Source organism: Myxocyprinus asiaticus, chromosome 31 (genome assembly GCF_019703515.2).
Source record: "Myxocyprinus asiaticus isolate MX2 ecotype Aquarium Trade chromosome 31, UBuf_Myxa_2, whole genome shotgun sequence".
Lineage (NCBI taxonomy): Eukaryota > Metazoa > Chordata > Actinopteri > Cypriniformes > Catostomidae > Myxocyprinus > Myxocyprinus asiaticus.
Window position 1 is genome coordinate 12657892 of NC_059374.1, and position 17525 is coordinate 12675416.

The window sequence follows — 17525 nt, forward strand, 5'->3', positions numbered from 1 at the left end:
AGTCAGGCTTATCGGAAAAAAAATACTTAAATTTGCTAGGGAGCATAAAGATTGGACTGTGGCGCAATGGAAAAAGGTCATGTGGTCTGATGAGTCCAGATTTACCCTATTCCAAAGCGATGGGGGCATCAGGAGAAGAAGGGAAGTGCATGAAGCGATGCACCCTTCATGCATAGTGCCTATTGTACAAGCCTCTGGAGGCAGTGTTATGAGCTGGGGTTGCTTCAATTGGTCAGGTCTAGGCTCAGAAACATTATGCGGCAATAAAATGAAGTCAGCTGACTTCCTGAATGACCAGGTTATCCCATCAATGGATTTTTTTCTTGGACGACAATGCCAAGATTCATCGGGCTCAAATTGTGAAAGAGTGGTTCAGGGAGCATGAGGAATAATTTTCACACATGATTTGGCCACCTCGAAGTCCTGACCTTAATCCCATTGAAAATCATTGGGATTTGCTGGAGAAGACTTTATGGAGTGGTTCGACTCTCCTGTCGTCAGTACAAGATCTCTGCCAAAAAAGTATGCAACTCTGGATGGAAATAAATGTTGTGACATTGCATAAGGTTGTCAAAACAATGCCATGATGAATGCACACCGTAATCAAAGCTAAAGGCAGTCCAATGAAATAGTAGAGAAGGTGACTTTTTTTTTTGGGCCAGGCAGTGTATTTTCCCCATTAATTTCCTCCATTATTTAATAATGATTTCTCTGCCATTTCTCTAGCAAACCTGCCAACTCCAAGATGAATCACAACATTACAACATATGATTCAAAGCAAAAAAGTATTTAAAAAATCATACAAAGACAAAGGTGCAATATTTGTTCACCCATAAATGAAAATTCTGTTGTTTCAACTGACCTTTATTCTTCCATGAAATACTAAAGGAGATCTTAGGCAGAATATCTGAGCTTCTGTTACCCATACAAGGAAAGTAGATGGGGATTTATACTTCAAAGCTACAAAAAAGAAAAAAGAAAAAAAAAAGCACCATGAAAGCATCATTAATTTGGTCTGTTGGACTCAAATGCTATATTCCCTGTCTTCTGAAGCTGTAAGATAGATTTTTAAGTCATCATTCACTCACATTATCTAGCTAGCCTGCAAAAATGTACCACTGTAGAGATTACTGTGTTTTGTTTTGTTTTTCCCCAGAGTTAGAGCTACTTCTCTGATTGGCGGATCTATCTTCAGGATTGTGGGTGGTGTAGTACTTTGCTGGGAATTTGGCAAACAGACGCAATTTAAAAATTAAGTTAAAATCAGACTTGTAGCTTGTACAAAAGCATATACTACAGCTTAAAGGGATAGTTCACCCAAAAATGAAAATTCTATCATCATTTACTCACCCTCATGCCATCCCAGATGTGTATAACTTTTTCTTCTGCTGAACACAAACAATGATTTTTAGAAAAATATTTCTGCTCTGTAGGTCCATACAATGCAAGTAAATGTTGGCCAGAATTATAAAGATCCAAAAAGCATATAAAGGCAGCATAAAAGTAATATTTAGATATTCTTCTAAAAATCTTTGTTTGTGTTCAGCAGAAGAAAGAAAGTCACACACATCTGGGATGGCATGAGGGTGAGTAAATGATGAGACAATTTTCATTTTTGGGTGAACTATTACCTTTAAGGTTTACATGATATGATTAAAAATACATTTTATTATGGGAATTTTACTTTCAGAACTGGATTGTTGAGGTTTATTATGTCTAAACAGTAGCGCAGATCTGTTCTGATTCTGAATCTGATTCTCCTTTCTCTTTTGAAATGTTTTCTTACTTATATGTGCACTTTAGATGGAGATGACTATCTGACTGTTGCCCAGTCACTAAAGCGAGAGTTTGACAGCCCAGAAATCTCTGACCTCAAGTTCCTGGTTGATGGGAAGTGTATCCACGTACATAAAGCCCTTCTTAAAATCCGGTAACTTAACCAAGCCAAACATTTCAAAATTGTAAAACTTCTAAAATGATATAATCTGGGTCATTATTGTCATTATCTGAGTTTGTGTTGGCATCGGGCTTTCCTATTAACCTAAGAAAGCTTTGTAATATTGTTTTTCACTCAGGTGCATAAACAGCACCTTAAAATAGTTTGTGGATAGTTGACAGAAGCTTTGCATTTTACCCTCCAGTGTCATTCCCATCATCAGATGCACTGAACCCGGAAACTCAGCTTTGTTCACATGAACATGTACAGACACTTAACTGGCTGCATTTAGACACATTGCATAAGTATGTTTTATACAATTCTTTCGGATCTGTATAGTCATGTTCATATTGTGAAGCATGTTTACTGTAGATTATCAGTCTCCAAATTCAAAGACAAGGTTCTGTTAAGTTTAAAGTTCATGTTTTTTTTTCATTCCAGATTTTTAGTGGACCAAACTGACTTTGTTTGAGGTTACTTGTGCAAGTACAGACAGGACACTGAGGTTTCAGATGTAAACAGAATACACATGGTGCAAATTAGATGTAATGATACAGTGCAGACTTAGGCATGCACAGGATATACAGTGGAGTTCATATTGAAAATCTGGAATTGTAAATCTAATTTGAACCTGGAAATAAAAGTTTTAGAATTTTGAAAAATGTAAAACAAAAACATTTATAACATAAAATTCAAAATATTTAAGGTTCTGCACTAAAGAACGTTATAAATAAATAAGAATATTTAAGATTCTTCACTAAATAACTATTAACAAATTTGTGTCTTTGACCACGTTAAGTCCTTTGTACAAAGATAATATTTCCTTGTTTTCTTTGAAGCATTCAAGATGCTTTTTAAAACATTCTCAGATCGTGCCAAAATAACATGGATAATATAAAATTAGAAAAATGCAAGATAGAAAGCTCAGCGGTCTGATGGGAAACACCGTTTCTGGGTCTGGTACAAGTAATCTCTCTCTTTTGAGATGGTACGAAAGATGCCACCTGTTTTACTTTAGTCACACAATGTTTGTGGTACATGTGGGCAAAGTAAGTAAAAATTTATATTGTGATATTTCAAAAAAAAAAATCTATTCATCACAACATAAAATCTTTAATAGAAAAGTGAGAAAGTACTGAAAATAATGACTTTAGTCATGTAAATTGTTATGAAAAAATGTATAAAAAAAGAAAAGATAATACATAAAAAAACATTTTATTTGCACTGCATTGCATTCCAAGGCAAGCCATATTTCACAGGCTGGTTTCTCGTGTTTGTGTTGTTAGGTGCGAGCATTTCCGAGCATTGCTGAATGAGACTGATGAAGAGACCATAGAGATTCATCAGTTTTCTTATCTGGTGTACCGCGCTTTCCTGGAGTACCTGTATACTGATACCATCAACCTTCCACCTGAGGACGCTATAGGTGAACTTCCAGCTTATAACGGCTGCTAGATAAAGACTCTGTTGTTGTTTTGTTGGAGCTGTTATACTACAAGCTAAAAATTAAACTTTTGATTTTCATGGTTATTTCGATGTGTACTTAAAAACAAAAAGCATGCTGGTTACAGTTGCAAAGCAACATAACAATATGATATCATATAACGAAGATTATTCTATGAAATAAGGCTGTCAAATTGCTTAAACTGCATTCAAATTTTGGATGTGTGCTGAGCACTGATGATGACTTCAAACCGATACACGTTCCTGTGTCAAAAAAGGCTAGATGCAGCAAAACAAATACAGTTTAAAGGGATAGTTCACCCACAAATAAAAATTATCTCATTTACTCACCCTCATGCCATCCCAGATGTGTATGACTTACTTCAGCAGAACACAAATTAAGATTTTTGGAAGAATATCTCAGCTCTGTAGGTCCATACAATGCAAGTGTATGGTGATCAACACTTTAAAGCTCCAAAAAGCACAGACAATATTATTTAAAGTAAACTCCAGTGGTTAATGTCTTCTAAAGTGAAATGATCATTGTTGGTGAGAAAAAGATCAATATTTAAGTCCTTTTCACTATAATTGTTTACTTCCTGTTGTTCGCCGATGTGCATCCACGACAGGATTCGATTTCCTCCACCTCTTGCATGACGTAAGGTGCGTTGGCATGTTCAAGCGAGAACTGACATGCCATAACCGGAAGTGCGGCTCGATTTGTTTACAAGAGAATGCTGTTCACAAGCTTCATTGGTTTTGCTTTCATTTGAACATGCCAGCGCGCTTCCATCACACGAGAGGCTGCGTGAACCGAGTCCCCTCATGGACGTGCTTTGGAGAGCAACCGGGAGTTTTTGGAGCCAAAAATATAAAAAAATAAATAAAAAAAAAACATTGATTTGCAGATGCAGACAACTTCGTTAGTTTCTATAAAACCCACGTGACTTGAAAAACGTGAAAAATTATAAGTGATAGAAATTGATTCTAGAGTAGCATTTGTTTGCTAAAATAACTGATTTTGGCATTTCTTTTTATTTGTTATTTTTATTCCCTGTTGTAAAGGTCTGTTGGATTTGGCCACGTACTACCGCGAGAATCGACTGAAAAGACTGTGTCAAGAGACCATCAAAAGAGGCATCACAGAGGAAAATGCAATAACACTGCTCTCAGCTGCTGTGAAGTATGAAGCACGGGTGAGTGCACAAATTCAAACATCATTGAAACAACACACAGTTAAACATAAGCTCTGTTTCCAATCCTAGTGAGATGTCTACTGTCTACATAGGCAGCTACTTTCTAGGATGATGCTACTTTCTACTTTCCACATGACTCACGTTGGAGTGTCAGCATACTGCTCAAGGCCAACATTAAGCACCATTTCAACTTTGAGTGTCGCGTTAAAACGCTTGACTGTAGTGCAGCGTGGCACCGGGAGTAAAACTGAAGCTGATGCTTCACTTCACAGAGCTCAATGTATTCGGTAACGCTGATGCGAGTCATGTGGAAACCCCTTCGGTCGGCAATCTGCCATACACTGATGAGCGTAATTAACGGCCATAAATATTTCTTAAATTATGAAAACATATTTTGCATTATTATGTTTCTTTATTTTAAACAGTTTTTGTCCTTATGACAATGGTTATTTAGCTGTTGTCCCTTATGCTCAATAGGGGCTGCTCTAAACAATGTCCCCTTCATTGTCTATGGTGGTTACGGCCCTATCTATAGTTACACTGTTAACCTAACCCTGCCCCAACCCTTACCCTAAACCAGAATTTTTCAGAACAATAGGTAGTTACTAGGTTTGGGATTGACGTCTTTTTTACGACTCAATAATTGGAAGATTTCCCAATGATTATCGATATATAAATTTTTTTCAGATATAAATTGGACAGCTCGTTGCACAGTAGTATTTGTCTTTTCAAACATTTTTCTCAACACAACTTTGGTAAAGTGTTAATGGAAGGGTAACTTAAGCATCTGGCGGATGACATGGCTTGTTCTTAAATTCGAAAAAATTATTTTCTACAAAGGTACGTACACACTGGCAACGCTCAGCATCAAAATTCTGCAGTGCCACGGAGCACAACTCGCATAGTTTTCCATTAAATCGACCCAAATCATTATCAAAGGACAAAGGATATTTACTGTAGCCATCGCTAGATAATTGTAACACATTCAATGGAAAGGAAGAGGCGAGAACCGGCTAGACAATATAAATAATAGTTTAATAATAAACTTAAACCAAAAGACACAAACACACACAGGTGTTGGACAGCTGTCCGTAACTCACTCTCTGTCGCACTGCCGTCTCTGGTCGGCCTTATCCTTCTCAGGCTTAATCAGCCTTATTAGGGGCCGGGTGTGTGGAATCACGACCCGGCCCCGCCCTCCGCCCTGCCATAATAATATGTTGTGTCTATGTATCTTTCATAGAGCCTACACAATATATTTTCAGTTACAAGTATGTCGTTTTGTGGTTTGATAGCATTAATGAAAGACTAATTCAAGGCTACATACAGAGAAATTGGATAATAAACATCACCATTTCTAATCGTTCAGTTTGCGCAGTTACACCAGGTTCATACACTAACCTGCAAACTCATCAATGTCACTATGTTTATTCTTGAAGAAGTACAAAAACCTTTGTAACTTTGGACTGCCATCTGCTGCGCCGCATCAGCTCGTCCTGTGTGTGTGTGTATGATACCAGTGACAGGCTTCAGTAAATGTTATATCACCCCTTTGTGGTCTCCTAACACTATAACGCCAGACTGTTAAACAGAAGCCCACCTGAGTGAATTGGAAAGCAGGCAAATTTGGCTTCTAATTTAAATCTCAGCTAATTTTAATATATTGATACCTCAAAAATATATCGCTAAAATAACTTGACGATCAATTGTCGATATATCGATATTTTATGACATCCTTAGTAGTTACAATATAAGTACACTGAATGTATTTTAATGTTAGTACATAGTAGTTAAAGACACCTTTTGTAAAGTGGGGCCGCAAATGTTGCTAAGCTAACAATGTATTCTAATAAGCGGAAAAAATATATATATAGCGCACTTAAATTTTGGCCCAAATAGTTCATTTGTAATTAGATGGAACTATATCTATTGATACTTTTCAGTATTGAATGAAATATAATCAGAGTTCATTTGACTCCACCCATTATGGATGAAATAAATGCTGTATAAGTAGACGGCTCACTAGATTTTGGAACAGAGCCATAAACGCTCACATAAATGTATTTATTTATCATTCTATAGGTCTTTAGTGTTGGTTCTCTTTCTCATTGAATCAGTCCACCCACTCTTCATGTGCAGGATCTGGAAGAGTTCTGTTTCAAGTTTTGCATTAACCACCTGACGGCCGTCACACAGACACAGGCCTTCGCCGACATGGACCATGAACTTCTAAAGAACTTCATCAGCAAAGCCAGCCGTTACGGGGCCTTCAAAAACTAACAGAGAGAAAGACAGCACTGAGGTCCAGGCTTGAGAGTTATTCTACAGTGGCTCTGCTAGATCCAAGCATGTTACCTCAAATACCTCAGTTTTGTAGAGAGATAAGCCAAATTCCTGTGGTTGAAGCATGAAGATTACGGGACACCACTGCACTGGTTGTCTCCTGGGGCCTCATACCTTTAAATTACACCCACTATGTGAAGCCCTCCATAAATGGAACAATTCAAGACGAGTGCTGGAAATCACTCCAGATTCAAAGGGACATAAAGATTCTTATGAAAGAGCTAAACAGAGGGGTGTTAAGATGACATTCATACGCGATACATTTCTTGTCTTTTGAGTTTGATGGATTGGAATGTTACATTCAGGCAGACAAACATGTTGTCCATTCGTCCTCATCTGTAAAGGTTATAGTCTTGAGAGGTTTCATAGGATATCACTGATTACTTTCTATTTTGTTCAGGCATTAGAAGGACCTTTAATTCAACATATTATAGCAATATTATTTTATTATTTTGAATATGGCAGAAATGTATCTTTACCATTAATACAACATATTATGGCAATATTGCATGATTTTTTAAAATGTACCTAGTGACTCTGGCTATAGCGCCAAATCCATGTCATTTACTTTTTAACTGACAATAGTGTTACATTTGACATGTTCATACTCTTTTGTGTAACAGTATTATTTTGAATGTGGCAGAAAGGTATCTTTTCTTCTGTCTAGTAATATTTGTACAAGCACTAACATGAGTGTCTGCAGTGCCATTGCAGTTGGGAAATGGTGCCCATATTCTGTTATTCATTAACTTTAGACAGATAAAGGGTGAATTTCACAAAGCCTGTCAAGAATACCTTCAGGTCATATTTCACCCCAAAATCCAAAAATGAAAAGAAAAAGAAAAGATACGTTGCATAAAGAAAATGAATTTGATTTGTATGATTTTTTGCATTGTGACTACTCTCATGCCATTTGAACTCTCCTCCCAATTCTAGTTGCCATATTGCAAAAATGTCACTCATTATCGTAATACCCCCCCAAAATACTTTATGTAATAATAAAGTATTTATGCTTTATTAGGAACACTATGGTCCTAATAAAGTGCCCAATGGTGTCTTCTGCTGTTGTAGCCCATCCGCCTCAAGGTTCGACTTGTGCATTCTGAGGTGCTATTCTGCTCAATTGTACAGTAGGAGTTACCATAGCCTTTCTGTCAGCTCGAACCAGTCTTGCAATTCTCTGTTGACCTCTCTCATCAACAAGGTGTTTCCATCTGCAGAACTGCCGCTCACTGGATGTTTTTTGTTCTTAGCACCATTCCAGCACCAGAGTAAACTTGAGACTTTTTTTTGTGTGAAAATTCCAGGAGATCAGCAGTTACAAAAATACTCAAACCAGCCCATCTGACACCAACAATCATGCCACGGTCGAAATCACATTTTCCCCCATTCTGATGGTTGATGTGAACATAAACTGAAGCTCCTGACCCTTATCTGCATGATTTTATATATTACACTGCTGCCACACGATTGGCTGATTAGATAATCGCATGAATAAGTAGGTTTACAGGTGTTCCTAATAAAGTGCTCAGTGTGTGTATAATATATCTATACATTTTATAATCCACATTTGGCTGCACAATCAAAAAAAGACATTTTTCTGTTTCAGTGTTGCTGTAGTTACTGCATTTTGCTTAATTGTCAAGGAAATGTCACAATGGTCCAAAATGTTGACTTTTTTTTTCAATGCAATATAATGTCTTTTTCTCTTGGGGTAATTTGGGGTAAAATATGACATATTTGCGTGAGATTCACCCTAAAAGCTTTCTTTTACCTCCAGAGAATATTTTTTATTTTTTTATTTTTTTTCATTCAAGGCTGCATTAACCTACCAACCTAACCTTGAAATGGCATATTAAAGCATCATGTTTTCATTCAAGGGTTTACAGTAAGTTATACAAGCACAACACGCAATCAGAGAGAAGATTTACTTGAATGGATACTTATATGTCTAAAAGGCTTGTCTTTGTGTTTTTGATGATCAGTTATACAGTCTGTTCACATTTGTTTACACAGTTTAGGGGTCTCTGTTCTGTTACAGATATTTCTATGGTTCTCTTCTTTTTTTATCCCCATAAATGAGGTCAGGACTTCTAACCCTGCCCGGTTGCCAAGAGAGGGTCATTACCCAATGGTCATGTTTGGAATTGGGAATAGTTATTTAAAACCTAGAAGTGTCAATTCTAAGATTGCTTTATTTTTCATTATAAACTAAATATCATAAAGCACTTTGAAAAGTAAATGTCCTAGAAATGTTCAAACCTGCTGTCTTGAAAAATGTTATACTTATAATACATTTATACAAATATTGCCCTTGTTCTGTGTGGTTTCTCTGACACAAATTTTATCTTGACTGATTTTCAATGTGTATATTGTAATTTTGGAATGCAACATTTTGTTCAGTTCAATTCAGTTATTATATATATATATATATATATATATATATCATACATTTCACAGAGAAATTTGTTTTTAACAACAGGGTTGGTGTTGCAGACACGACTTACACACTACATCAAATACATATTCACATATAAATATGCCCACTTTGCAAAAAAAAAAAAAAAAAAATAAACATTTACATATATTTCCAAAAAGTAGAAGCACTTATCTTCAAATCAGTTAATTAGCAAACGTATCCATAAAAGTTTGTTTAAAATGTTTTGAAATGAGTTTTATACAGCCGTAAGGACACTGAAATAGTGACAATCTTTTAAAATAATAAACTCTTTTTTTTTTGTATTTTTAATTATGAAAATTAATAACATAGTTAATAATTAATTCATTAATATATAATTATGTAAATGAATTAACAAATGAATTATAAATAATAAATAATAACGGTTAATAAATGAATTAACAGTAATAATTCAATGTTACATTCAATTTAATTAATAATTATAATTTAATTTAACCTATCACATGATTTATAGTCTATATTTAATATTCAAATGTTTATGATCCAATGATGTAAAGTATTTATTTATATACCAAATATTAGTAACGTGTTACTGTTATTGAAGTGTAACAGCAGTTGCCACCACAGAATGTAATGTGTATATAACATCGCTAGATGGCAGTATTTTGTATTCAAACTCAGGAACGGGCACTACAGACAATATTTGATTCACAGTACTGAGAGAATGGAATTAGTAGAAACTGAACTGTCAAGTTACTGCTTGCGAGAGCTTCCTAAGAAAAACACATGCCTCAACATCTCCACGACTGTCTACAGACTTGAGACCGCACAGTACAACATGAATTTTTGAAATGCAGTGAAAACCACAAACTTTAAAAACGACAAGAGTCTCGGGCTCTCTTGAGGTTTGGTTTGGTTTTGTTCCCTTACATAAAATCTAGAGTTCTAGCAAAATAGCCACAAATCTGCAGCAGATTTGCCACTCATTATTTTCACATACAAATGAGCTTGTGAATTGCTGCAAATATTTGCCAGAAATTTGCAGCTCTTCACTGGTAGTGGTGAACCTGCAGCAAACCTTTGGCAACAATGGACAATTTGCCACATGTTCGTGGCAAGTTTGCGTACAAAAAAGTCAAAGTCATCAATATTTCTGTTTTATCTGATGCAAATCATTATGAGTTTCTGACTTCCCCTCTTATTTTAACACATATCATGCATGTGTGTATGTGTCTCCCTCTGTATGTGTGTGTTTGTGTGTAAGAGAGAGAGAGTGTGTGAGTGTGTGTAAAAGAGTGTGTATTTGAGTATGTGTGAGAGAGAGAAAGAGAGTGTGTGTGAGTTTGTGTGTGAGAGAGTGAGAGTGTGGGCGGGTTTGGGTGGTTTGGGTGACTTTTTTTAGGTCACAAACTGGTCATTTCAAGGGTATTATGCTATACATTTCTAGTGTCCTCATAAAAACATACAAAAAAACATAATTAACAATGTTTTTTTGAAAATGTAAATGTGCAGAACGTTTTTTTGTGAGGGTTAGGTTTAGGGGTAGGGTTAGGGGATAGAATCTATAGTTCGTACAGTATAAAAACCATTATGTCTATGGAGAGTCCTCATAAGCATAGCCGCACCAACGTGCGTGTGTGTGTGTAACAAAACTGAGAAAACTTTAGCTTTAAGGTTGCATGTACGACATGTGTAAGTGTAATAAATGTGTATGTGTAATATTGTGGATTAACCCTTTTTCTTCCTTTAATCTGTCAACATATCTCAGGAGATACACATACTTCAAAATGTGCTAAATAACAGTATGAACAGCATGACTTAATTTTCTTCTTCCGCATCTTAAGACAATGTTCACAATTAATATGAGCAGTTTTATTGGGTTTTTTAACGAAGAAAAGTATGATTAATATATAATTAATTATCACAAAGTCAGCATGCCCTGCACCATGGGCGGCCATGTTGGTTTTAGGTCAGGCTGACTTAACGATCACAGAAAATTTTAACCAAGTCATGTGACCCACATATTCAAAACAGACCCAACTATGATAAATGATAACAAGATTGGGTGAGAAAGTCTTTCTTATACCCTCTATAAGACACTAAAGAGTGTGTATCTTGTGATGCACGTTGCCTGTTTTAGGGATAAAAGAAAACATATTGTGTGGACGTGGCCTGAATATGCCCCTCGCCTGCAGTTATTCAGACATTCAGATAGTACCGCCCCCCAACTTACGCCATTGGTTGAGTGACATTGTTGGGGCGGGCCTAAGCGGGTCACTCAAAACAAACACAGGACTTTTTATAGTGCCACAGGGACACAGTGATTACAGTTTCCAAGAAAATTAACCTATGAATGGCTTACTCATAGTTGTCTCTGTATATTAAGCTGGAATAGAAGAAAGTATTTTAACACTAAAAAAGTTACAGACTCTAGCTTTAAAACAACCCTAACAAAAGTGTAGCTCCGATCCTGGCATCCTCCATCGGTGTTGTTGAGTTTGTAGTTGCTACTGAATCGTACGTGTAAACAAGTCAGAAGGAAAATGGCTGACACTAGATGATGTCACTACAGGGTTTACATTTATGTGTTTGAATGCAAGAGGAAAAAGCCTCAAGTGTGCCTAAGGGGAAAGTACTGGGACTGTACGGGGGAAAGGTGCTCTTTTGACTTGGACCTTCAAGCAACCTTCTAGAAACCACGTAGCAATGTGCTGAAAACCACTTTGATGGTGGCAAGTTTTGCATAGGCAAGCAGCACTCATATTTTCCTCAGAAATTGCCAAATTCTTGTCTTTGCTGATGAATCTGTGGGTGTTGGTAAACCTTGACATTCTTTTATCTGATCTCATGCTTTTGCTATCTGTCATGTTTTTAACTTTCAGCTATTGAAATGTTTTCTCATTTGCTATTCACTTTCATTTTCTGATATTTCAGGCCTCGTAAACCAAATAAACTAGATGTTAGCTTGCATTAGCTGACTTTGGTAACTAAAATAAGGTTATCATTATCATACCACTTTTAGGCATTATGCCTTGGTGCACACTTGGTAGTGGTGACTAAAAATACAGGTAAGCTATGGCTCAACCTCTAGGCAATGGTAATAGAATTAGACCATAGATACTAGCTAATACACAGTCTATTAATTGGTTGAGCCAATGTTGCTGTTTGGGAGCGGCATAGAATCTCTTTACACTCTTTGGGGAAATCAACCGATGAAGGGCTTACTTATAGTTGTTTCTGCATATTAAACAGGAATACAAAAAAGTATTTTAATGCTGAACAAATTACACTTCTCAAATCTTAATCTGACCAAGTATAATTTGCCTACTTTCATTACCTGGATTCATTTGGCTGTACAGTTTCCTTCCGTATCAGAAAGGGAAATATCAGATCATTTTGTTTCATTGTGAAAATCCAATAGCTGTGAAACACACTGCCAGTCATATATTGCAAATAACCCTGGTCTTATACACATTAGAAAGAGACCATAAATGTGCAATAAAGTTTTGCGTCATGACTGATGCACCAAGAACCAGAAATACATAAACACATTTCAAGTATCACCTTAACAGAATTTGTACAGTACCAAGAGACATAAAGCTCTCTGAATGAATATCAAATTGTTTATATGACAGCATTTAAAAATGTAATTTTATAAAGTGTATTTTTTTTGCCCAAAATTACACAAGCATGGGCACTATGATGCAACTCTTGTGACACAGTATCTTTTAGTTTACACAAATACGTTGCCACACGTTCTCTCGAAACTTCAACACCAAATATCTAACCAGAAATCTATGAAATGCATTTAGGACATTTGCCATGAGCACTGGCTTGTACAAGTGTTTTCACAGTACTTCTTGAGAAAACTCAGTGAGTTATTTGTTTGGAAAGACCTCTTGATAGACTTTACATGCTTGGTCTTGTGAACCTATTCATTGAAACTTAACTTCAGTCTGCCATAGGTAAAGTATTCAGACATCTGACACTCTTTAGGTTTCTAAACCCCATAAACTGTAACATTTTAAACGTAAACTTTTTTCGCAATATAGCGCCCCCCTTTGGACCCGCCTTAACCACTTAAAGTATATGTATACATACAGTAAGTCAGGCATATGAGGTATCATTTGAAAGCTTAGAATCTGAACTTTTCAGAGATAACCATCACTTCTGCATTTATAGAAATATTTATCTAAAAATAAAAGTCCTTCACATAACACCTAAATAGACAAATCATGTATCAAATGAACGCTCTCTTTCTCGGGAATATGACTATACAGTAATTTTTGTTGCCCTAATACCACAGTTCAAAACATTTTCAAAAGAATCACAAAGTGAAAAATGATTTCTGTAAGTCATCAAATACAAACATCTCATTTATGCTCCAATAACTGCTGATTTAAGCCCCAAATTTTGACATTTTAAAAAACAGGCATTTTATATCTACTTTTTTCTTAGGAAGTTTTCAAAAAAATTAGCAAATTTTTACTAGTCTGTGAGCTTGCTTGGCTGAATATTCCAATTTTATGTCTTATTTTGTATCTTAAATGTCCAGAACAAAATATTCCATCCAGAATGCAAAACAAATAATCAGAAAAATATGTTTTCTACTCAGATCTCAGCTTTCTAATGACACCTAAATTGAGCGTCTAGTCCACTCAGAGGCTAAGATATTCAATAAAACAACAAGGGTGGTGCTTGAACTGAAAACTAGACTGAATGTCTATGGACGAGCACATCTGTGAGGGCTAAAATGCGTTAAGAGTGCCACCTACAGTACATTTCATATCTGTATATTGTGATGAAATATGATAGAGAAAAAACATTTCTAGTGCTTGCTGCTATCTAGTGGAATAAAATGAGACTTTTCAAAGTATGGTAGAGTGAACAGAATTACATGTTTACAAATTTAGGACAAAATCAAAACAACATTTTTTTGGGGGGTTCCAAAAAAAATCGGTTTATCATAAGATTATAAACACATACAATATTATTTATGAGTAATTGGAGTCTTTTTTATTATTTGGGGGGTTCTCTGAAAAATTAGATACATGTTTTGAAGTTATTCCACAGTATGTGTGAATGATGAGCTTTTAAATCTGAGTGTGAAAAATTGCAGATGGCAGCCCACTCAAAAGAGTTTAAGGGTTAAAGGAATAGTACACATAAATATCATTAGCTGACCCTTATGTTGTTCTGAAAGACTTTGTCTCTTCTGTGGAACAGCACCAAAAAAGGAATAAAAGCACTACAAAAGCATCATAAATGTGGCCCATAAGACAAATCTTCTGAAGCCACACAATAGCTTTGTGTGACAAACAGATCAAAATTTAAAGGAATCTTATCCCCAAAAATGATAATTCATTCATCATTAACTCAGCCTCATGCCATGTTAAACTTATATGTTTTCTTTCTTCTGCAGAACACAAATGAAGATTTTTTTGAAGGATGTATGATATGTTTTTGTCCATACGATGTGCCCCATTGACTTACATTGTATGGACAAAAACACATCATACATCCTTTAAAATATCTTATGTTTCTCACACAAGGCTATTGCTTGGCTTCAGAGGTCTATTCGCTTCTATAAAAGGGCATGATGACAGAATTTTATTTCTGGTTGCACTGTTTTTAAGGGCTTTATAGACGTACATCTAAGCAGTTGTGTTAATATGATGCCCTTATGTTTGATTTGCAACAATGTTAAACAGTATTTGTCAACGTTTGGCATACTCCCAACTTTTTATATTTGCAGAAAGCAAACCGTCAGTTATTTGTATGCGTCATGCAGACAGCCTTTGTACTCGATAAAGGGAAGTAGCCATCTGTAATACTATACCCACTTATAACCACTGACCAATCGGTCAGCTATTATAGAGCGATGATATTGATTTCCCTCTCCATTATGTACAAGCATACTGGCTGTAAGAATAAATAGTTAATGCATATCAGCAAAGGCAGCTATCAACAAACCAGGTTATTAACGTTGATCTGTGTACTGATAAAATAGTCTGACAAGAGGAAGCAGGAAGAGCATACACATTTGATTTTCCCACAAATTGTTGTCCACAAAGTGCAGCACGTGCAATTTGTGAAACATAATGGTCTAATGCTGCACTCACTGCAGCTGTAAAAGTGACTGTGGCTCAGAGTTTCCGCTCAGAAAATTTAACGATGTTCAAAGTGGCCGGGAAAGACACAGTTTACTGGACAAATGGGGAAAACTGTCATCTTTCTTCTGTATATTTTGTGCTGTAGCTTGATGTACTATGTCATACAATAAGGACGTAATCATATCAAATGAACTATAAACATTTATTAATTATAGTTACTTTTCCACACCATTCAAAATGAAAAAAAAAAAAAAGAAGAAAAAAGTTCAGTCATGGAATACGGAGCTGCGTTCCATTGAAGATGTGGGATATTCCTTCTTGATATCTCCAATCTCTGACCATAAAGGCATTCCATTGCCAGATGCTCAGATATCTAAGGAAACAAAACTGTAACGCTCCCATTAGCTTTAATATCGTGTAATGTAGAAACTTTGACCCATTTATCAATATTATTTAATAAAAGTGTATGTTTATCACTTGTTTGTATATCTCCCTGGGTGCCGACATGTTTGTGTGACGTCACGCACCTGAATCTTGGCGCAATCAGAGTTTAAAATTTTCGCATGAGTTTCCAAGTTGGAATTCTGACTTCAAGTGGCGTTCCATTCCACTTTTCCTTGTAGGAAGCTGGAAAGCCTGACTTTTTGAGTTGAATGGAATGCAGCATTAGTGTCTAATACAAAACATATACTGCATTCTTCAGTGCAGTATGTATACTAAGATCAGCCATGTTGCTCTATGTGGCGCAAGCTGATAGGTTCTTTTAACTTCAAGTGACATGATAAGCCAATCATTTGGCTTGCATAGTGTAAGCTGATTGGTCCTTTGACATGTAATCGGGTAGCCAATAAACTTGTGTCTCTGTTTTTGTCTAACATTTAAATAGCTCAGTTTTGCAGATAAGCCGGTTTCACTGCAGTGCGCTGCAAACTTTTCTCTAAAACCCACCTCCACCCCAGTTCCACAGTTGCTGTGTAAGTACCGGCCCATCCTACAGTCGATATAGGCGGCCACCCTGGACTCCAACATGCCCGCACGGACCCCATTACAGAGTGAATATTCATAAAACTCTGTGAGGTAAAGCCAATATAATGGCTTTTAATTTGAAAAACTGAAATGACAACCAAAGACAACATATGGAGTATAAGAATAATCTCTGAATAATCACAAAATGACAAATAACTGCAAGTTACAACAAATACAATAAGAGCAGCATATATAAAATCTGCAAACAGTAAAGCTATGAGCAGTACATAGTCATTTGCATAATTGATTCATACCGCAGGGAGCTGAAGTGCGGTTTGCTGAATAATGTTCACGCCTGATACAAATGCAGAAAATAAGTCATGAAAAATATTACTTAGTGGCTATATGGCTTACTTTGTTTAAAAGAAAGCAGAAACAGCGCTTGTCAAAGCAATGAGCTTTTCACTTTTTCTCAAGAATCTGGAATCTCAGGAATTAAAACACTGCAGATATAATGACACAACAAACTCACATTGAGTGAAAATATGAGCAATTAATCTGCAAAATATCTGCAAAGTTCTACACTTTTAGAGGAATGTTTATTTTGTTTTACATATCTTTATATTTGTTTATATTTATATATGTACATATTCTGGCCAACTTTGTTTTCATAAAAAAAAAATAAATTATAAGCATTGTCATCAGTGTCCTGCTGTGTGACACTTTCTTCATCTTGTCATGATCCTGTCATTCTGTCAATCTGGCTTTTTGTGTGACAGGGTTGTGACATCATTGTTCTGTGTCTGTCTTGTGTTTTGTCTACTGTCTTTGTGAGCGTACGGCTTCAGTTGTGGTTTCCCTGCAGTGCGCTCTTTGGTCAGTCTTGTGTTTCATGTCTGGTTCAGTTTCGGTCTGTGTCGGGATCCGGACACATGCTCCATGTTCTGTCTTTTATTGCCGTGAGTGCATTGGGCTTATATCATCTTGGCGGCATGCACTCAATGTCAGTTGTTTATGTCTGTCTCTAGCAACCACGGACGCACTTCGCGTTGCGCTCGCGCTGCGTGCCCGGGTTGTGATCTGTCTTCATGTTGTGCGGAGGTTCGGTC

The 17525-nt window shown here is 36.2% G+C and overlaps 2 protein-coding genes across 19 annotated transcripts in view; one reads left to right on the forward strand and one right to left on the reverse strand.

Annotated features, from left to right (window-relative positions):
• The window catches only part of rcbtb2 (regulator of chromosome condensation (RCC1) and BTB (POZ) domain containing protein 2), a 42584-nt gene extending 33356 nt beyond the window's left edge, over positions 1–9228 (forward strand). For 3 of the 12 annotated variants that reach the window (XM_051664884.1, XM_051664888.1, XM_051664893.1), the window contains 4 exons: positions 1804–1930; positions 3223–3362; positions 4445–4575; positions 6715–9228. In XM_051664884.1, coding sequence (XP_051520844.1) covers positions 1804–1930; positions 3223–3362; positions 4445–4575; positions 6715–6855 — 539 coding nt within the window. In that variant the 3' untranslated portion in view covers positions 6856–9228. The other 9 variants (XM_051664885.1, XM_051664887.1, XM_051664889.1 and 6 more) reach the window with 9 other exon arrangements.
• The window catches only part of cysltr2b (cysteinyl leukotriene receptor 2b), an 81050-nt gene that overhangs the window by 45555 nt on the left and 17970 nt on the right, over positions 1–17525 (reverse strand). Inside the window, exon 5 of one of the 7 annotated variants that reach the window (XM_051664908.1) lies at positions 863–960. The exons of the other annotated variants lie outside the window; for them this stretch is intronic. The gene's annotated coding sequence lies outside the window, so the exon portion shown is untranslated. The remainder of the gene's footprint in view (positions 1–862; positions 961–17525) is intronic. 7 annotated transcript variants of the gene reach the window in all.